We start from the raw sequence: 20,641 nt of genomic DNA, 5'->3' as shown, positions 1-20,641 counted from the left end.
AATTACCAAAGGAAAACAAATCTAAATGTCACGCATACTTTTCTAATACCAAGGAGTTTTGGGGAGGTTAAGTGAACTGAGTTCTGGAGTTATTGTTTTGCATTTTAGGTTAATTTATAACCTCTTTTTCAGATTGTATATGAAGATCAACATGAGTTTAGTGATTCTCTATCAATGTTTCTGTTTGGTACGTTTGTCCAAATAAATTTTACCTTAAGGTAATTAAGGATCAGAACTAGGGCTGCCTCCTCTCTGGCAGCTGGCGAACGTTGCGTAATGCTGCTCCGCTGCTGCTGGCCCGTACTTCTGCCAGGGCTTCTATGGTGGAGCACCGGAAGGCCACGTCACGCTGGTGCTCCATCATAGAAGCCCTGGCGGAAGAGGAGGGCAGTAGCGGAGGATGTCTGCGCGCATTGCACTGTCGACTGTCAGAGAGGAGGATCCAAGCGGGGGATCTGGATGTTAGTGTTATTATCCAACCTCTGTTTGAGCATTTGCTCTGAAAACACCCTCATCTTATATTCAATAAAATTGATTCAACAAATCGATTATGAAATTCGTTGGTAACGATTTTATATTTATTTTTATTATAAACTAGTTGTTAATTGCTTATTGTAGTTAATATAAACACATATTTTAATTATTATTACTGATAATGATGCAAATCAGTCGGTTCAAAGTTCACTTTGTTGAGCAGTAAACGACACAATACAGAACACATAATAAAAACACAATGTCTCCATTATTTCTGTAAAGAACTGACTTACTGAGTTAGCTTGTTTGCGAGCTTGATTGATCAGTTCCTTGATCTGAGAGATATTTTTTCCTAGGTTTTCCTGGAGCTCCTTGATAGGCTTCAGCTTATCCAGTAATCGATCTGCCTCCTTTTCAAGGTGTTTGACCTTGTCATCTGCCTCTGTAACTTTAGAACAATATAACACTCAGTAATATACAGACATAGTCTGGAAAAAAAATAATTAGATGTCCACAACAATGAAATTTCAGCTTTTTCTAATATATATATATATATATATATATATATATATACTGATCAGCCATAACATTTGTCCACTGAGAGCTGAAGTGAATAACACTGATAATCTTGTATCATGGCACCTGTGGGTTATATAAGGCATCAAGTGAACATTTCGTCCTCAAATTTTGCACTGTAAGGATCTGAGCGACTTTGACAATGGCCAAATTGTTATGGCTAGATGACTGGGTCAGAGCATCTCCAAAACTGTAGTTCCTTGTCTGCAGTAGTCAGTGTCACACCAACTGGTGTAGTACGTACATGGACTTTCTATCTGGTAGAGATGGTATGGTCAATTTCAGTATGTGAGGGGTTAATTCGATTGTATAGGCATGTGGTGCCAAAAGGTCTTTTAAGATAAATTGGTCTTTTGAAGCTGGGACTCCAACGAGGGCCCTCTACAAGGTGTGAAATCCTACAGTAGAGCTGCCGCTTTGTCTAGGTTCAAATGTAGACGGACGAAGTCATTCACCAAATGCTTGTATCCCCTCATAGATACTGGATTCTTTGATATGCTAAGTGATCACTAGCAGTCAGGAAAACCATTTCATATCCAGGTCATATCCAACACATATCAATAATAACTCATAGTTTCATTATCATACCCCCTTGTATGCATACCTAGAACGGGGAAAGTGCACCCTACAAAAAGAGTACAACCATGGCAGCGCAACGTAAACGGTTTGGAAGGAATTGTGAAGTCTATGATGTCATAAGTAGCAAGTGTGACATATCTATGGACTTCACAATTTACAAGAAATTCATAAATGCATTAATTATTGCTGTGGCGAGCACAGGAGGGACGATAAAATGAAAATAAGTTATTTTGACTGATATGTTTCCACCACACAAGGGGGAGGTCACGTATGGTACACCTTCCCTCCGCTTATACCACCCCTGGGCCGGCTTGGAAACTCGAGATGAACTGGGAAAGAGTATAAAGTTAATGAGAGAAATTGGTCAGTGTGCTTACTAGGTGCCAAGATCTAATTTTGAGTAAGTCGCCATCTTTCCTTGCCGGAGCCCTACGGACAGAAAAACTGTTACTTTACTTTACCAAGTGAGTAGTTAGGTTTTCTGTAATTTTCTCCTTTTTACTTTATCTGTTGGTGTAAATAATCTGTTTATCATCTTTTTTGTATGCACTGATTTTTTGTTCATAATAAATATTCCTTTATTAAGTTCTGCCTTTGTCTGGTAAAGACTCACGTAACCTGATTAGACCATTTTATCGGTAATTTGAAATCACATAATTATTGTGTTAAAATATATTGTGTGGGTTTTTAGTCTGATTCGCTTGGGGGACCAAGGCACCCCATTTATAAATTGTCTTGTTGGTGGCAGCATTATTTTGATATTAGTTATATCATTATAGTTAATTGCGGGTGGTAATAAGGGCGGATATTTGTATTTTAATCACTATTTCCGGTCTAGAGTAGACAGATAGTGAATTGTAACCCTTTTACTACCAGAACCAAGTCACGAGCACGCTTGGAGTAGAGTGTGTTCGTGACAGCCAGTACCTATAACAAGTGGCCCAAGGAAGGAAAAGCGTTGAACCGCCGACAGGGTCTTGGGAAGTCAAGGCTCATTGATGCACATGGTGGATGAAGCCTGGCCCAGGTAGTCAAATCCAAACAGAGGAGCTACTATACCTCAAATTACTGAAAATGTTAATGCTGGTTCTGATAGGAAGGTGTCAGAACACACGTTGCATCATAGTTTGTTACGTTTGGGGCTGTGTAGCCACACACCGGTCAGGCTGCCCATGCTGATCCCTGTCCACTGCCAAAAGCGCCTATAATGGGCACGTGAGCATAAGAATTGGACCATGGCGCAATGGAAGAAGGTGGCCTGGTCCGTTGAATCACATTTTCTTTTGCATCATGTGGATGGCCAGGTGCGTGTACGTCGGGTTACCTGGAGAACAGATGGCACCAGGATGCACTATGGGAAGAAGGTAAGCCTGTGGAGGCAGTGTGATGCTTTAGGCAATGTTTTTCTGGAAAACCTTGGGTTCAGTGATTCATGTGGATGTTACTTTGACACTTACCAGCTACCTAAGCATTGTTGCAGCATTGGCCTCTTTCAGCAGGATAATGGGTCATCTCACAAAAAAAATTGTTCAGGAATGGTTTGAGGAACACAACAAGTTCAAGGTGTTGACTTAGCCTCCAAATTCCCCAGATCTCAATCCACTCGAGCATCTGGGGATGTGCTGGACAAACAAGTCAGATCCATGAAGGCCCCATCCTGCAACTACAGGACTTACAGGATCTGCTACTAACATCTTGGTGCCAGATGCCACAGCCCACCTTCAGAAGTCTTGTGGAGTCCATGCCTCGACGGGTCAGGACTGTTTTGCCGGCAAAAGGGGGACCTACACAATATTTGGCAGGTGGTCATAATGTTATTGATGATCTGTGTATATGTCTGAACTGTCACCTATTGCAGCCACGCTTTAAATGATTATCCGTGGAAATTTAATAACACTAAAGGAACAATTATGTCATGTTATTTTGACGTGATTTCTTCCTTTAAGTGAAGGCTAATGGTCCCAGTCCTCTCCATACTATGTGGCATGCTTGCAAAAACAATGGCGGAAACATTTGCCATGCCCCAGTTGCTTCATGGAGCAATGCATAAAGCAAATAAGGTGACTGTCCCGCAAATATGACACTCAAGAGCACAGCTAGGGGGTAAATGAAAAGTATTGAGCGCACTGACAAATTTCATAGTCTTCCATAAAAAAAGACAAATCAAACATAAAAATACATGTTTCATTGCTTCCAGCATAATCATAAGCCATCTAAGACAGCTTAGAAGCGGACAGTAAGTTAGCTACATTACAAACCAAAGCGCTATCCACTGAGCTGTATGAAGAGCACCTGTGAGGCAAACACTACTACTGCTGCTTTAATTAACATAAGACACTGAGGTAACCCTTAGACATTCAGTGCCCAAGAGTGTTTTAATAAGAAACACTCCATATAAACATACAATTTGAAGACAGATCAACATTAGTCTGCTTATTTTTCCTGATGTAATAGTTGGGAGCAGAGGCAATGGAAGACATAGTAACAATGAGCATTCATTCCAAAAATTAATGTAGAATCTGCCAAAATGATGTCCTAAATTGATAATAGAATGCTTTTCTGCTCTGTCAATGTATTGTTACCTGTGATTATCACTCCTAGAACTGCTCCAACCATGACATTTGATACCAAGAGACGCTGCATTATTGCAATATGAGTAACGTGTGTGTAACATGTTTTTAGACAATGCTTGTTTTGACATACTGTCAAAACTACATAAGAAATAATGCAAAATAATGAGTTTTCTGTCAGCTTTAAACTAAGCATTTTTGTTGCAATTGACATTTAAATATTTTTCTAATGCATCACTAACAGAAATAACCTAAAGAGTGCATGACATTTAAAACATACTGTTAGCTGTAAGGTATACTTAAATCTTTGTAAAGTGAAAAGATAATTGTTCCTACCTGTTGCTAGGGGGGGCCTACTAGCTGCTGCAGACTTAAATAATAGATCATGCAGTCACTCAGAACAAGAAATCTTGGGGGGTGCATGATGTATACTGTACACACAAGGTGGGTTTTTAATATACATACAATATTACTTATTTTAATATGTAACCACAATTATATAGATTTTTTAGCATACCGAACAGCAAGATGCAAAAGTGACAGATCTGTTTTAATAAATCTATTTCTATTCCCAAGACATTGCAGAAGACAATGGCGAGAGGTAATGCATCTAGATATAACTTAAGCATTCATGACATACCATTTTCGACTGGATCTTTCATAATGGCATTAGTTTTAGCGACATCATCTTTCAGTGCACTGTAGTTCTGTTTCAAGCCCAGTAGGTTTAGATTAAGGTCCTTGATTCTTTCCAGGACATCATTGGCTGTATCATTTGCTTGCTTGGCCTTGTCTTTAGCAGTTTGTATTTTTACCATCGTATCTATTATATCCAAATTGGAAGAAAAAAAGAACATTAGCGTTCAAGTACAGTTATCGTTACTTATTGAATGACACTTTGGCAAATATCAAGTTTGCTGGAAAGTTTAACTCTTTCATGTTTTTAAAACAGCTTAAGGAAACATTCGCTTGATCCCACACCCCGATCAAATTACCATCCAGTTTCCCTTCTCCCTCTGGCATTCAAACTGCTAGAATGATTAGCTAATAATCAACTAATCCTGCCATTCGCCCTGTCCACAATTTCTAACATCTCTATCACTGTGGACAACTTCACTATCCACCTGACAGACCAAGTTTGCTGCCCCAGTGTCTTTCTTGACTCTGCTCATTGACTTTCCTTCATCCCTCATATCCAGTCCCTCACCAAATCCTCCTGCCTTCACCTGAAAAACATCTCCCGAATCCGTCCATTCCTCACACAAGAAACCACCGAAATACTAATCCACTCCCTTGTGATATCCCGCCTGGATTATTACCTACTCCCTAACTGGTCTTCCTCTCTCTTGCCTTTCACCGCTCCAATTTGTCCTCAACACTGCAGCTATATTAATCTTTTTCCATCACCATGCTTCATCTGTTGCAACTCTTTGCCAATCACTCCATTGACTCCCCATACCATTCAGAGTCAAATTCAAACATCTGACCCTGAGCTACAGACCCCTTAATAACTCTGCACCCACCTATATGTCTCCTACCGAAACACCCCTATCCCCTCTCTTCCCAGTCCCGCATCCAGGAGTTCACCAGTGCTGCACCCCTTCTCTGGAATTCCTTTCCCTGTTCTGTCCGATTTTCTCTCATTTGCAAATTTCAAAAGGTCTCTGAAAACCCACCTCTTTTGAGAAGCATACAACCTTTCCTCATAACACTCTCAGCCAGCTTCATGTCTAAGTCGTCTAAGCAACCAATAACCTTGACAGCTCACCCCAAGTCAACAAACCCATCTCATCCAAACAGTCCCCTCCTACTGTTTTACTTCCCCCTCAACCAACTACATTGTAAGATCGCAAGAGGAAAAAAAATCCGTCTGTTTAAAAAACGTTTACTCATCTATAAAAGCTAAAGAAAAAACCTGCTAAATAGTTATAAGGGAATAAGTACAAGTAGCGATAGTGACATTGTAATACTGATGTCATGAATCTCTGAATCATCACCCACATGTACATATTGTTCAATCCAGGGTATTCAACTTGGGGTATTTTGCAGCCATTCTACCACCAATATTTGCCAAAGTTCGCACAGGTAAAATTATTTTGGTGACAACACCCTAATATACTGTATGTTCGGCAACATCTCCTGAGTACAGTGATACAACCCATGCATATTTGCATTTTTCAATTTGGAATTCAAACATCCTGCGCCCATGTTTGACGCTGACCAATTCAACTTACCCCCATCAAATCATATATTTTTGAAAACTGGACAACCTAGAGTATTTCAAATTGTTGTATTTTTGCATGTTCCATGCACTTATACTACCACAAGCCTTTGTCAAATGTTAAAAAAGTAATTATTTTTCCACACAATTTTCTTCAGGTATGAATTTACAGCTCCTGGTACATGTCACTGCCAAACCACGCCCCAATATGTGTTCAACAACATCTACATAGTAGAGTGATACCACACACGCATATGTTTGCTGGGCTGTTTGGGAACTAAAAGGCCACATTTGAGAGGCTGATATAAATTACTGCAAGAAAAAAATCTAGAGCAGTACAATGAAGAAGACATTTAATGTCTGCAGAACTAAAAGTAAAACATAAATTAAAAATGGGCAATTGTGTGGTGCAATCTGGACAATAGAACAATAGAACCCTTTTCTGAGGGTTCTTCTTCATTTCAGTAGAGGGGATTTTATAAATAAACTGGGTAGCCACAATTCTGCTTTGCCACATCACCACCTGGGCACCAGGTGCATCCTGGTATAAGATCCCCAAAATTACAAATTACAAAAAACCCAAAAACAATGTAGGTTGCAATTTGCATCAGATATATTCTGGCAGATCTACCTCGGATGAAAACCTCCACAGTCCTCTCCCTGTGGATGGTGCTCGGTATGCACACATCCTTTCTATCCTTAAACTTCAATTCCAGAGCTGATGTCTCCCCTTTGTAACCTGGTTTGTGGAAGATATTGTGGGAAACATATGCTAGTACCCAAAGCTACTGTATCAAAACTATGCAGTAGCTTCAACATTTGTGTAGAGGTTATCTAAGGGGGAATTTTAGGCACCAAATGATCTTGGGAGACCTGGAGGGTCAAGATGGCTATTCTGTCACTCATGAGTATACTCTCGCTCTCACAGAGCATATACACCTTTACTCTCTACCTGGAGTACTTGGAAGGAGTATACTGCTTGAATCCCAACCTTCCCATATAATGCATCATGGATTCACCCACACACATATATTCTTAGGTGGGCACAGGCTGTTGTCAATAAGATGCATGAATTGAAGCATAATTTCATACATTTACTTGGCCATAGACTGGGCATAAATGGGGGTACTGTAAATGAGTATGGTGCTCCAGTAGGAGCAGATGGAATAATTTTTTAATAATGTCTGTTAGCAATTTAAGAAATTCTGCCTCAACAATAGATGTCCATGGCTGCTTTGCCAAAAAAAAGAACTGGGGCTAGCAGCACGGAATTGCTGGGCGTAAAGGTTCAATTGAAAGATAATGCCCCCTAAGACATCATTTCAAAACTGCACAAACTTCTGGGGGGGTTAAATCTTGTTACATCAATATTGATGTCAGGAATTGCAGTAAAAAGAGAAAAAGTGCAGTAAGCTAAAAATTGCTGCTGCAAACGGATCAATACCTAAGCTCTCCCTCGCTAAACAAAAGTAAGGAGAGAGGGAGGCAGATCCATACTTGCCTTGGACTAGGCAAATGGTGATTGCTTTCCTAAGTGATCACATGGCTTGCTGGCATATTCATTGGATGTTGCTGACATCCAGCAACACCCCCAGAGACGAGAAGTGCTTGCCAGAAGAAGGGCAACGCCATATTTAAAAGACTTTCAATATGGCAAGCAGTGGCGGAACTACCGGGGTCACGACTGCGACCGGGCCCTGGAGTTCTGCCAGTCAGGGGGGCCCAAGGGGTGCCGAGCGGTTGCTGAAAACGACCGCTCGGCACCTCTTGGGCCCCCCTGACTGACAGAAATCCAGGACTCCTCTGCTCCCTGCCGTCGCCGCCGCCCAGAGTGCAGTGTTGGGAGCGTGAGGCGTTTGTCTCGGGCGCCGGCGCTTCACGTTGAGCGCTGGCATATGACGTCATATGCCGGCGCTCAGCAGTGAAGCGCCGGCACCCGAGACAAACGCCTCACGTTCCCAACACAGGAGTTGACGGTAAGTGACCTACAAAGGGGGGTAGGGAGGGAGTGGGTAGATCGTGAGAAGGGGGGGTAGGGAGGGAGAGGGTAGATTGTGAGAAGGGGGGGTAGGGAGGGAGAGTGTAGATCGTGAGAAGGGGGGTAGGGAGGGAGAGGGTAGATCGTGAGAAGGGGGGTAGGGAGGGAGAGGGGAGATGGTGAGAAGAGGGGGTAGGGAGGGAGAGGGGAGATAGTGAGAAAGGGATAGATGGGTTGGGGGGGCCCTTAACAGATTCTCGCACTGGGGCCCTGAGGTTTCTAGTTACGCCCCTGATGCCAAGTGTGAACATATGCTGCCGAGATTGAGGCAGTTCAGCGACACTGGCTGAGCTCTTCCTAAGCTCCTTCCAGCAGCAAGATGCCATCTTGTGAAAGGCATTCCCCATGGCAAATGTGGTCACTCCAGCGTGCATTTTGTTTGGTGTTGCTGAATGCCTCAATATCAAAGCACTGCAGGAACACCGGCTGAGCGAATAAAGTGATCATTGATTGCTTCTAAGCTCATTTCACTGCATGAGGTGCCAGGCACGCCAATTGTCATTAACGGTATATATATATATATATATATATATACCATATTTGCTCGATTATAAGACGACCCTGATTATAAGACGACCCCCCAAATCTGAATATTAATTTAGGAAAAAAAGAAAAAGCCTGAATATAAGACGACCCAATAGGAAAAAAGTTTTACCAGTAAATCTTAATTCATGTAAACTATTTTTTTTAATAAAAGCTATGATTGAGAAAAATATTTTGGTTTTATTTCCTTCTATTTTCCAACCTGCCCCCCCCCAGTTATGCACATCTGCCCCAGAAATGCCTTATACCCCCTATATGCCACTGTGCCCCATGATATGCCTTTTAACCCCCTATGTGCCACTCTGCCTCCAGAAATGCCCTGTACCCCTATATGCCACTCTGGCATTAAGGGGGTTAAAAGGCATATTATGGGGCAGAGTGGCATATAGGGAGGTTTAAGTCATTTCAGGAGGCAGACTGGCGTATAGAGAGTATAGAGAGTTAAAAAGGCATTTCTGGAGGCAGAGTGGCATTAAGGGGGTTAAAAGGCATTTCATAGAACACTCTGCCTCCAGAAATGCCTTATGCCCCCCATTTAACACTCCCTCCGCCTCCCTCCCTCCTCCAAACTTACCGATGCTTCTGACTCCCCTGTCATGTAGCCTGGGCAGCGTGTAGATGTCTACACGATTCGCGTAGACAACTTACGCTGCAGCCGGAAGGAGGTGTGGCTAGCAGCGCGGTTGTCTGCGTCCATCGTGCAGACCTTCCACCGTCAGAGAGAATTACCAGTGCCGGGAACCCTGATCTCTGACAGCTGGGGAAGGTATGCGCGATGGACGCAGACAACCCCTGCTGCTAGCCACACCTCCTTCCGGCTGCAGCTTAAGTTGTCTACCCGAATCGCGTAGACATCTACACGCTGCCCCGGCTACACACCGGGGACTCAGAAGCACAGGTAAGTGGGGCAGGGGGGACTGGAGGATCCAGGTCCCCTGCAGCTGCGGGGGATCTGGATCTTAGTCGTCTCATAGTCAGACCTATTATTTGAGGTCTGATTATAAGACGACCCCGATTATAAGACGAGGGGTAGTTTTCAGAGCATTTGCGCTGAAAAAAACCTTGTCTTATAATCGAGCAAATACGGTATATATATATATATATATTGTGGCAAGGTAACGCAGTCTGGGAGGTCAGCAGGTGGAACCAATTAACCTGCACTGAGGTGTTTAAAGGGCGGCCGTTAGAGGCATTAGTGGTCTGGAAACAGGGAGAGAGGCAGTCAAGCCAGAGGCCCTCAGACTTTATAAAGGTATGGTCCAAAACTGCTGCTGCTGCTGCTGCTGCTGCTGCTGCTGCTGCTGCTGCTGCTGCTGCTGCTGCTGCTGCTCCTGCTCCTCCTCCTCCTCCTCCTCCTACATTAGCTGGCCGGTTAGTTAGTGAGGTAGGAACCTTGTATAATTAGTCTCCAAGATGGAGTAGGATTTGTTATTGTTTTGGATTGTTTATGTATCCTGTGAAGTGCAACACTGTGGCCCTTACAGCAAGCTGCAATAAATTACATTTTGCTTTTATTCCGCTGGCGTTTGGAGTTTCTTGTTTTGATTGGGCCATCCTGCTCCAAGTGGTGTCAGAAGTGGGATTTTGCTGTTTGAACCCTGTATCAACATGGAGGATGTTTTAACCCCTTCAATCCCAGGGGTTTTTGGTACCTCAAAGCCCAGAGCAATTTTGCCATTTTTGGGGTATGTCGGTTTAGCGATTATTCTCTGTTCCTGTGAATAGTGTACCCATGTAAACTATATATTGTTTTTTCAAGGAGAGATAGAGCTTTCGTTTGATACCATAGTTGGATGATTAGCTGAAAATTTAGAATGAGAAATTTAGTAAAAACTAGCGGAGATTAGAAAAATAAACTAATTTTTTTTTACATTTTCCCTCTGAATCCTCACAAAATTAGGTAAAGTGATGGAAAATCCCCTCCAAATCCCTCCAAATATAGATTTTCCAGACTTTCCCAGCACCAGGGAGCATACTATTAGGTGTACAATTTTGTATAATTTTTATGCCTATGGCTTAACCGGTTTGGGGGTTGTGAACGGGGGCAGGAGGGTTATACTGGCTAGATGTTATGCTAGGGCAATGGGATGTAAGGTTTTTTTAAGAATTTTTTTTTTATTATCTTTTTTTATATATATATATTTTTTTTTTAAAAAAATTATTTTAATTTTTTTACATTTTTTTGTATTTTTTATATTTTTTTTTTTTACACAGTAATGGTAAGAGGTCCTCCTAGGGGCCTCCTGAACATGCCAGTGATGTCACAGTGACATCACAGCTCACATTATAATTTTTTTTAGTATTATTTATATTATTATTTTAATGATTTATTTAATATTATTTTTTAAATGAATTAACTTTTTTTTTTCAGCTTTTCCGTTTCAGGACGGGAGGGGGAGTGAGAGAGATGGTCTCTCACTCCCCTCCCCGCGATCCCCCTGCACCGATCACACTGTGATCTCTATGCAGGTCCTCACAGACCTGCATAGAGATCGTAGCGTCTCTGTGCCTCATCGGAGGGCAGGATATCCCCCTCTCTCCCTGTTTCCAGACCACTAATGCCTCTAACGGCCCCCTTTTAAACACCTCAGTGCAGGTTAATTGGTTCCACCTGCTGACCTCCCAGCAGTTAACCCCCTCATGCTTGGGATAATGACCGTTCCAACCTGCTACTGATATACACAGACTGCGTTACCTTGCCACAATATATATACAGTATATACAGTATATATATATATATATATATATATATATATATACATGCATTGAAGTGTAAGAACAAACTTAACACTTTCTTGTAAATAATCAATATGTGCATGTTTATTTAGTTCTGCAAATACACCTTTTGATTTGCTTCGGTATTATGTAATCAAACATTGGACTACGTGAAAGGTAAAGAGAACAGTGTTTGTTTTATAGAGTGCCATCTGTTAAAATAACTAAGGACTGCTAATCAAGACCAAAACACTTATGGGAAATCATCGTCATGCTGTACAATCATAATCATGCTTAAATGCACTGAAATGTGATATTCTAAGCTTTTTTTTTTTAAACTGTGCTACTGTCAATCATCTAAATGTGACTCATTTTACATTTTTTATTGCCCTAGTCTCCATCATGATGTTTCTACTAAACATTACTTTGCTTTGTGTCAGAAGTATAATTCGATGTGGTATCACACATATTTATAACAAAGGTTCTGAAATCCCCAATTTTATTCCAATATGTGATTTTCAAGTTGATGAATAGGTTCCATATGTGTAATATCTTACTATATCCATAGTAAGGCACAATTAAAACCTATATAATAAATAACATGTAGTACGACAATATAATTTAAAAGTTGTTTTCATGAGATTAAACCCTTAAACATGTTTTTGATCTCTGATTATATATCTTAGAATCTCACGTAACAACATCACTCCTATTCCATCTCCAGAGTTTCTCATACATTTCATCCAAGCTGAGTAGTTTTATTTCAACTTATTCACCTTGCTAGGAGATGTCTAAGCAGGAAAAAAGATGAGGTAAATCTATATAAAAAAAAAAGCTGCACATATAGTCTCATATAGTGGTTGTGTATTTCAGTGATTTTGTAACATTTACATACCAGTGGGTATGGATGCAAGCTTTCCAAATGTCTCATTTACAGCAGCCAACATATTTTGGTTTTTCTGATCTGCGTTTTCCAATCTTTTCTTCATGGCAGCAAGTTCATTTTCATTTTCTGCAAAGAGGGGGCAAGAAATGCTGTCTGTCAGATATTATTTTAATATACAGAAACATATTCTGGCCTAGGCAGGTTCAGGGGGGCAGCCCATCTACTGCTTAGGATAGTTACAAGTTACTGGCTTAGGTGGCCAGTTACAAGGAAGATCTGGGACTTCCTTGACCAGCCTTCTTACACTATGGAAGAAGTAGGCAAGACCTCAATGGCACCTATTGCAGAACTATTTGAGATGTCATATCCCAGCACTCATGGAGGACTCCATGGAGGAGCCAGCTGGGGGTGCTGTCTTGACTTAAACTTAGGGCAGCACCCACCATAAATATGTTGCTGTTATTACAATAATGATTTAGACGTACAGTATATAAGGAATAAGAATCCCCGGGGTTGCCCCAGCATTGTCATTCTGGCACTGATATGTATTTGAGATGAGACCTAAATCTTTCATTTAAGGCTCTAAAAATCTAGTGCTTCCCCTTCTTGCCCATTCTTTACCCATTATAATCCCTTGCAATATCACATAACTACACAAGAATAATCAATAGTTCTTCTTGATGTGGAACAACAATAAGAATAGCTAGTTGGTTGGTATTTTAACTTATTTTTAGAGTAGAAAGTAGGAAACAACCCAAAGCGATGTATAGTATAGCGAAGTACTGGAGGTCAAAATGCAATTTTCAATACAATTGAATAGCTTAATCAGGAAAATAATTTACTAGTAAGTTGTACACTGGTTCAAGTATGAATGAAATTTAATTTGTAAACATTATTTTTAATACCATTATTAACATATTAACAGAAATAATAAAATTGAAGTAGCACAAACAATCATGCAATGTGATTTAGAGGATAATCGCTGCTTAAAAGGAAAAGAAATCACAGGGAGGAAGTACGCTGAACCAATTTGAGAGCTTCAGGTTGCCAGAACATAGACAGCAAGGAGTGTTTATTTAAGTTGGCGGATTAATGGAGGAGATCTGTATTGAACTGGCACTTAAGTGGCCCGCAGCCAACAAGGAATTCCTGTAGTTTATAGAAGTTATGGTTATCTAAAACAAAAGGTACCAAGCAGGTTTTCCTGCTTTCTTACTTAAGTCCGATGCATCTGAGATATAGATACAAGATGAGAGCTGGTACAAACATGGCAAAACTTGTGTTCGCTGCATGAAAATGGGTGGAACATAGGTGAGTATATGCAGGAATTCACTGTATTACTACCACTGGGATTCCAAACCAAGTTATCTGTGAAAAGAAAGAGGGTAGGCTTTATGTGCCTAACCCATTTATAGGGAGCTCAAAACAAAAAAGGAGGGCATGATTCTCTTCTTTATTCTAAGTGTGAGTGCACAAAAATGCAATTATGTATTCGAGCAACAAACAAAACAAAAAAACCCAAACCCAATATAATTCTCACTTATAATGCAGATCAGGTACATGGACTAGACTCCTACCTAAGAACTCTTAATGGCACATTTTGGCAATACACACAGGCCGACAATGGACAGTCACAAGTTAACAGAGTTGATCTTAGCACCAGGTATCCCAGGGCGCCTGAATCATGGGTCACCAAGCAGTGGCATATTCTTCTTAGGTAGAGAGATTCAAAGTGGTGGCAGGCAATGTTCCCTCTAATTTTTCTTGGGTGATGTGCGCAGAAAATTTCTGTTGTGCAAAATTTTTCCCAGAGCCAAAATTTTGTGCGCACAATATGCTTCTACAGTCCATATAAAGTTGGTGGAGCTGAAGAAAAAAAAATCACATTGCAAGGGGGTGGAGCTATATATTTCCAACCCTTTTGACTCCATGGTCTATTCTAAAGGTGAAATTCTCACCGCAAAAATTAGTTATGAGCGAATCATAAGCGGGGGCTCCGGGCTGCATAAAGGATCAATATATATATATATATTACTATTTTTTTTTATTGGGAAAAACTGCATACCATTGACAGGGGTACAGCATAACACATATCACTAGGGTGGCAGGCCCTGGGACGATTTACCTGGAGCAGAGTGTACTATTGGTAGTGAAACCCTTTTTCCCCTGAAGTCCCTTCTTTCTAAGAGTTTAGAATATTTGGTTCGTATGAGCATTCTACAGCCCTAATAATGTTTAGATAAAACAGCAAAATAAACTAAATTGTATAAACACATAAACAAGTAGGTTTGTGTGAAACCCATAGTTTAAAAAGCACAGTCTGTATTGTGTGCTCTTTATTTCCAGGTACCTGCCCAGCTCCTCTTTCGGAATCAATCATGTGGGTGTGGAATGTGTCTGCACTAAGATGACATTTACATATAAATTAAAAAAGCAGATTGCATCAGCTGCATCTATCTTTTGCAAGATTAGTTTTCTATGAGATGTATGCTTTCTATTAACTTGCATTTGAGATGGTAAAAGATTAATCCATTTAACTGTTTCCCATCTCAGTGCAATTAAGTGTGTCCTCTAATGCCTTTGTATAATTAGTAGGCTTGCATGTTAGCCACTGCATTAACATATGGTAACTGGATATAAATTGAATATATCCACTGGATTTTGGCAGTTGTCTAAAAAGAAGAAATTAAGTACTGGTTCTTATACTTTAGTTAAAATAATAACCAAGTTTCACAGAATGTGATGAATAACACCCAGCAGGGATCATAACTGTATGCCTGTTTACATTCAATGTTCTCTTAATACAGGGACCACTTGCAAGCCAACTATAAAAATCCTTAAGCATGTGAAAGAGGAAAGGCATAGGGTAGAACTGGAAAATGGGGCAAAGCATGAGCAAAAAAGTGGCACAACTTTGTGAGATTATGGTAGTAATATTTACCTCCTCCCCTATGCCTCCCGCAACCTCCCTTAAACTGTGATGTTCTAGATGTGTCTAGTTTTGGTTATAGGAAATCCAGATTTTAATATTAAGCATTTATTTAAAAAATTGCACTTTTTTGAACTTTGCTTTCAGAAAAGCAATATTGTTAAAACATCAAACTGCTACATAAAAATATGTGCAATCACATTACAGAAAACTACTAGTATGGCAATTTAAATAACATGTTCAGCTCTTTCACCTTCATAATGATCCTATTTTGTGACAAATCAGGGACAAACGTCTGCAGTATTCAAGCAAAAAATAATATAAACAAGGACAGAAATAACATATTTTGGAAAGTATCTGATATTTTTCCACATAGGTCAAGTTAATATATACCTCTGAGACGTTGTGTTTCAAGGTAATGGATCATGGACTAAGTGTGTTTGTTTATTAAGAGTATATTGGCTACTGATCAGAATTGTTTCATACTCATTCTGTTGAACGTGCACTTATACTGTAAATTAATGTTATCTTAAACTTAACTCTTTACAGTCCTCAAAAAATAAGTGGTCACTGCATTACAGAAGACCATTGTCTTTTCAGACTGTTAGTTTGGTAGTATAGCATAAACAGCCTTTAATTATTAAATGAGTTCCATTGAGTATTTTGTGTTGGAATGGAATGTAATTTAAACAAATGTCTGCCTCTGTTCTAAATTTGAACTGTTAGACAATAGGGGATATGAATAAAAGTGATTTTGGTGCAAGCTTTAAAATCACCATAGCAACAAATAAAATGTCCCTGCTGACTGGACCATTCCATTTGCTTAAGTAACCCTGCACCGGAACAACTTTTTATAAAGTATAGTACTTCCAAAATCTTTTAATTTTAATAATATACCTTACTAAACAGAACAGGCTGATATAAATATACTTTACCTTCTAAATCACCAGCTTGCAATTTTGCATTAGTTAGAACACGGAAACTTTTTTGAATTGAACCCTTGGCTTCATCCTTCAGCGCACCTTGGGGGCCAGTAACCTTTAAAAGATCAAGAAAAACATTTAAAAAAAAAAAAAAATTCCCCTTATATCCCATATGTTACTTATCACATATCTGGAACCTAGCTAGTTTTAAAATATTGAATTTGGCAAGGTGTTACAGAAACTCCAGCTATACATCTGCTAAACTGGTAAGAAATGTGAGTAAATTGTGATATAAGAGTAGAGCAATTTGCATTTTTAAGCACAAGGAGAAATAAATGACAAAAAATGAAATATACAAATCCTTCTAGCTACCATAAACTATGTAGTGTGGTAGCACATCAACAATCATAGTGGACATGATAATGATCAGAGGGTTTTCTGAAATAGTATAAATTCTAACAGTAACCAGGGACAACTGGCTTGTTTCAGGATTATCTATCTAGATTTTAGATAAGACATTGATATGAATATATTTCAGGACAGTCAATAAAATATTTAATGGAAATACAATTATTTTCCATTATTTGTAGGGAAATAAAGTTACAGAAACATAGAATAAGCACATGCCCTCCTTTTAGCCTGTCGATTAATTCTGCAATGACTCAAATTTTAACCAAAGCCTGCCTTCATCTTATATTCTGGATAGCAATATCTCTATCCCATGTATACTATCCTTCACTGTATTAACCTCTACCACTTCTGCTTGTAGGCTGTCCTACTTAGCAGTAAAGCATAAAACATACTGAAGGAAAGATAAGGATATTATTATAACATTGTAATATCAGAACTAAATGTCTGTATATATATATATATATATATATACATATATATATACACACACATACATAGATTACCTTCTCAAGAATGTTTTAGGGATGGCCTTCCCGTTTTTGGGATGGCCTTCCCGTTTTTGGGATGGCCTTCCCATTGTGTGTACATGTATTATGTTCATAGACCGTACTGGTCTATTACCATTTTATTAGTTTAGAAGTTATTAAGTACAAAGATGTTTTTAGAATTAGTTTTTCACTTGTGACATGTATCCTAAATGATTGACAGCCCTGTGAATGTATTTTTTAAAATCTCACAATTCTTCAAATATGATTAAAGGCATCATTGAAGCTTCCTATGATTTCCTCCTTGTCAGTTTAATTTAATGTCATTTTTCCAATTAAATATTGCTTGCCATAGTAAAGAAAGCATTGTCCTGAGTCTGTCATTGGACAGAACTAGGTTAAGCTCTAGAATATTTCTTCATTTGGTGAATTTGAGACTTTTGTACCTAAATGCAGAATTAGCGATATCATTATCACTACTATCAAAATCACTCCCCAGAAGTAATTCTTCAATCATGTAAAATTTTGTCTGATTCATTGTTTTTGCCATGAACTGCCTTATGACACAAAATCAGGCAGTAACTATTGCCATAGGTTATTGTCATTTAAGCCAAAAAAAGCCTTTTTGAACACTTATATGTGATTAAACCTTCAAAAAAAAAATACGTTATCTGCTACATTTTATCTGCTAAAATGTAGTCACTTCACATATTATACAGGTCTATTCACTAAAGCGAGTCGGCAAAAAAGTAAGTAGCAAAATTACATGTTAAACCAAAGTCTTGTGAATTCACTTTTTCCTACTCAGATTTTCCCATACAAAAATAATCAATCTCAACTCGGTAACACTAAATGGATGTGAGTTGAAAAACAGAGAGAGAGAGAGAAGAGAGAAGAGTGTTGCAAATTTTAACACAACTGTTATAAACTATAATCAAATGTTATTTAAAATGTATCCTTGATCACCTCTCCCTAGTGTACATAGTCCCAAAAGTCCTTGTTTTAACAGTCATCATTTTCGGGGACTGTGCCACATGGCCAGTTGGGGAGATCTTCTGATCTCCACTAACTGGGCCAGGGAGGTAAAAAATAAATGAATATGTGAGAAAAAAATAATTAGAAAGACAAATGATAGAGCTGGTCATGAACACTGGAACATGGGCATTGAAATGTGTGATGAGAATGTGCATCCTATTTAGACCAGTGTTTCATTGTATTTGCACCATGCTTTGTCTACAATATATATAATAACAAAGGAGAAAAGCATACTTAACGTAACATTATTGCAAATTTGAGCAAATGGAGCTGTTTTCGTATACGTTCTAAACAGAAGGGAAGTATATACATTTCTGACTGAAAACGTTACTGTCTATTTAATAATATGTTCTCGTCTGCTCTTCTATGAATAATGAGAAAACCATCCAAAAAGAATACACTATAACTAAGAACACACAAAAACATTACGCATAAAAAACCTTTGATTTCTCAAATAAAGTAGACCGGTTTGAATTTTAGATGGGCATTTGGTAAACAATCTTGGGGTTTTAGGAACTCTATTAAAAATCATTATATTGAACTGAATAATCTAGAAAGGTCACATTTCTACTTTATTACTAATAAAATTAGATAAATGTGTGTACTAAAAATGTAGCTATATGTGGGGCTCATAATTTCTTTTAAGATTTTATATACAGATACCAAATGTGTTTATTTTCTCTCCTGGTTTGTTTTTACCCATATATATTTTAACAAATATTTTTGTCATTTTGCAAATTTACTAAATCCAGTATCACATTTACTTCATTTCTGGCAAATTTTCAAAAAACAACAGATATTCCTAAACAGTAATTTCCCAATGTGTGAATTATAATTAAATTCTAATATGCCTTGTGCTGCCTATCCTTACCAGATCTACAGCTTCTTTGGCTCTGGCTTTTGCCTCTCTGGCTGTATCTTCAGCGTTGTCAATTAAATCTTTGATATTGCTGTAAGCTTTAAAAGCCACAGTGGCGTTCAATGAGAGGTTTTTAGCTTCAGCGAGGATTCTGCAAAACACACACAAAAGAGATTGTTACTTTCTTATCTAAGTTCTAAAATGTTATCTATTTTGACTTAGTATAGTTTTCAAAAGTTATTTTTTAAAAATCCATTTTGTTCGCCTTGTCATATCACGAACACTGACATTCTAGTCAGTTTTGTTTACTGTTTTTCACAACAAAAGAAAGAAAACCATGAGTATGAAGGGCACAGCAAACCTTCAATGCATCTTTACTGCGAAGAGTGCCAGCTGTGAGTCACACACTCTAGTGAATGCATATGTCTTGTCTACTTTCAGCATTTCCATGAGGATTAGGCTGCATGCTGCTTTCTACTGTTTGGGATCGAAGATATATGAGTGGCACTCATCATGGGAAAAAGCAGGTGGCACTACAAATTTTAATTCAGCTCTGCATATGTCTGCACTATTTTATTGAAAGCAATCACTGGACCGGAATGCATTTGTTTATAAGGTAATGTTAAAAATTTGATCTTAAACAGCCACAAAATATTCATATAGAACTAAGCTCATAATAAGAATCGGAATACTACTTTACATACTACTGGATTATAGACCACGTTCTAAAACAGAAGCAGGTCACTGATTAGCCAGAAATATATGCATGCTTATACAAATGACAGTTTCCTTGAAATGTGCACAGTGTGTAAGAGTCTTAGATTGAAATGGTTGAAAGATCTATTTCTCCACATATGAATTGCTCTAAGACTTCTGTGTGGAATATCTAGAAGGAAGTATATACATACCCATCCAGTATTGCTGAAGACTCCTTTAGCTGTTCTGCATGGTTTTCTGCCCTCAAGACTAGATCTGGGAGATCTCTTATTTCTATTTCATCTGTTAAATTATTTGTTTTTTCATTTAGTTTTTCTGCTAGAGGTAATAGCTCCTTGTCCATGTCAGTCAAATCCTATGACACATAAAATTAGAAATTTCCATGCACAAAGAGATTTTCCAAGAAAATATATAAAACATATTCTCAAGAAAACTATGAGTTTAAGGAGCATAGTTGAACACTCATCTACAGACACCAGACAAGGCAGAAGGCATGTTTTTTCCCTCAGAAATCTCATGGTGCTGCCACAACCACATGGGATTCTGGGTAGGCAAATGCAAATAAGGTTAACAATGATCACCTTTTGCTTCTATATCCACTTTATACATGGATCCCCTGAAAGTAATTACCCGCTGTACAAGACAGTCTTTGACAAAACTCGGGTAAGAGGTGCAGTATC

General features: G+C 38.9%; 1 protein-coding gene across 5 annotated transcripts in view; it reads right to left on the bottom strand.

Moving 5' to 3' along the window:
• Positions 1-20,641, bottom strand: part of LAMA2 (laminin subunit alpha 2) — a 349,942-nt gene that overhangs the window by 45,119 nt on the left and 284,182 nt on the right. For all 5 annotated transcript variants that reach the window (XM_053458972.1, XM_053458973.1, XM_053458974.1 and 2 more), the window contains 6 exons: positions 20,153-20,316; positions 19,257-19,395; positions 16,467-16,569; positions 12,612-12,728; positions 4,840-5,022; positions 768-922 (listed from right to left, as the gene is read on the bottom strand). In XM_053458972.1, coding sequence (XP_053314947.1) covers positions 768-922; positions 4,840-5,022; positions 12,612-12,728; positions 16,467-16,569; positions 19,257-19,395; positions 20,153-20,316 — 861 coding nt within the window. The remainder of the gene's footprint in view (positions 1-767; positions 923-4,839; positions 5,023-12,611; positions 12,729-16,466; positions 16,570-19,256; positions 19,396-20,152; positions 20,317-20,641) is intronic.

This window comes from Spea bombifrons, chromosome 3, assembly GCF_027358695.1.
Source record: "Spea bombifrons isolate aSpeBom1 chromosome 3, aSpeBom1.2.pri, whole genome shotgun sequence".
Taxonomy (NCBI): domain Eukaryota; kingdom Metazoa; phylum Chordata; class Amphibia; order Anura; family Pelobatidae; genus Spea; species Spea bombifrons.
Note: the sequence above shows the minus strand (reverse complement) of the source record. Positions and strands in the feature narration are given on the sequence as shown.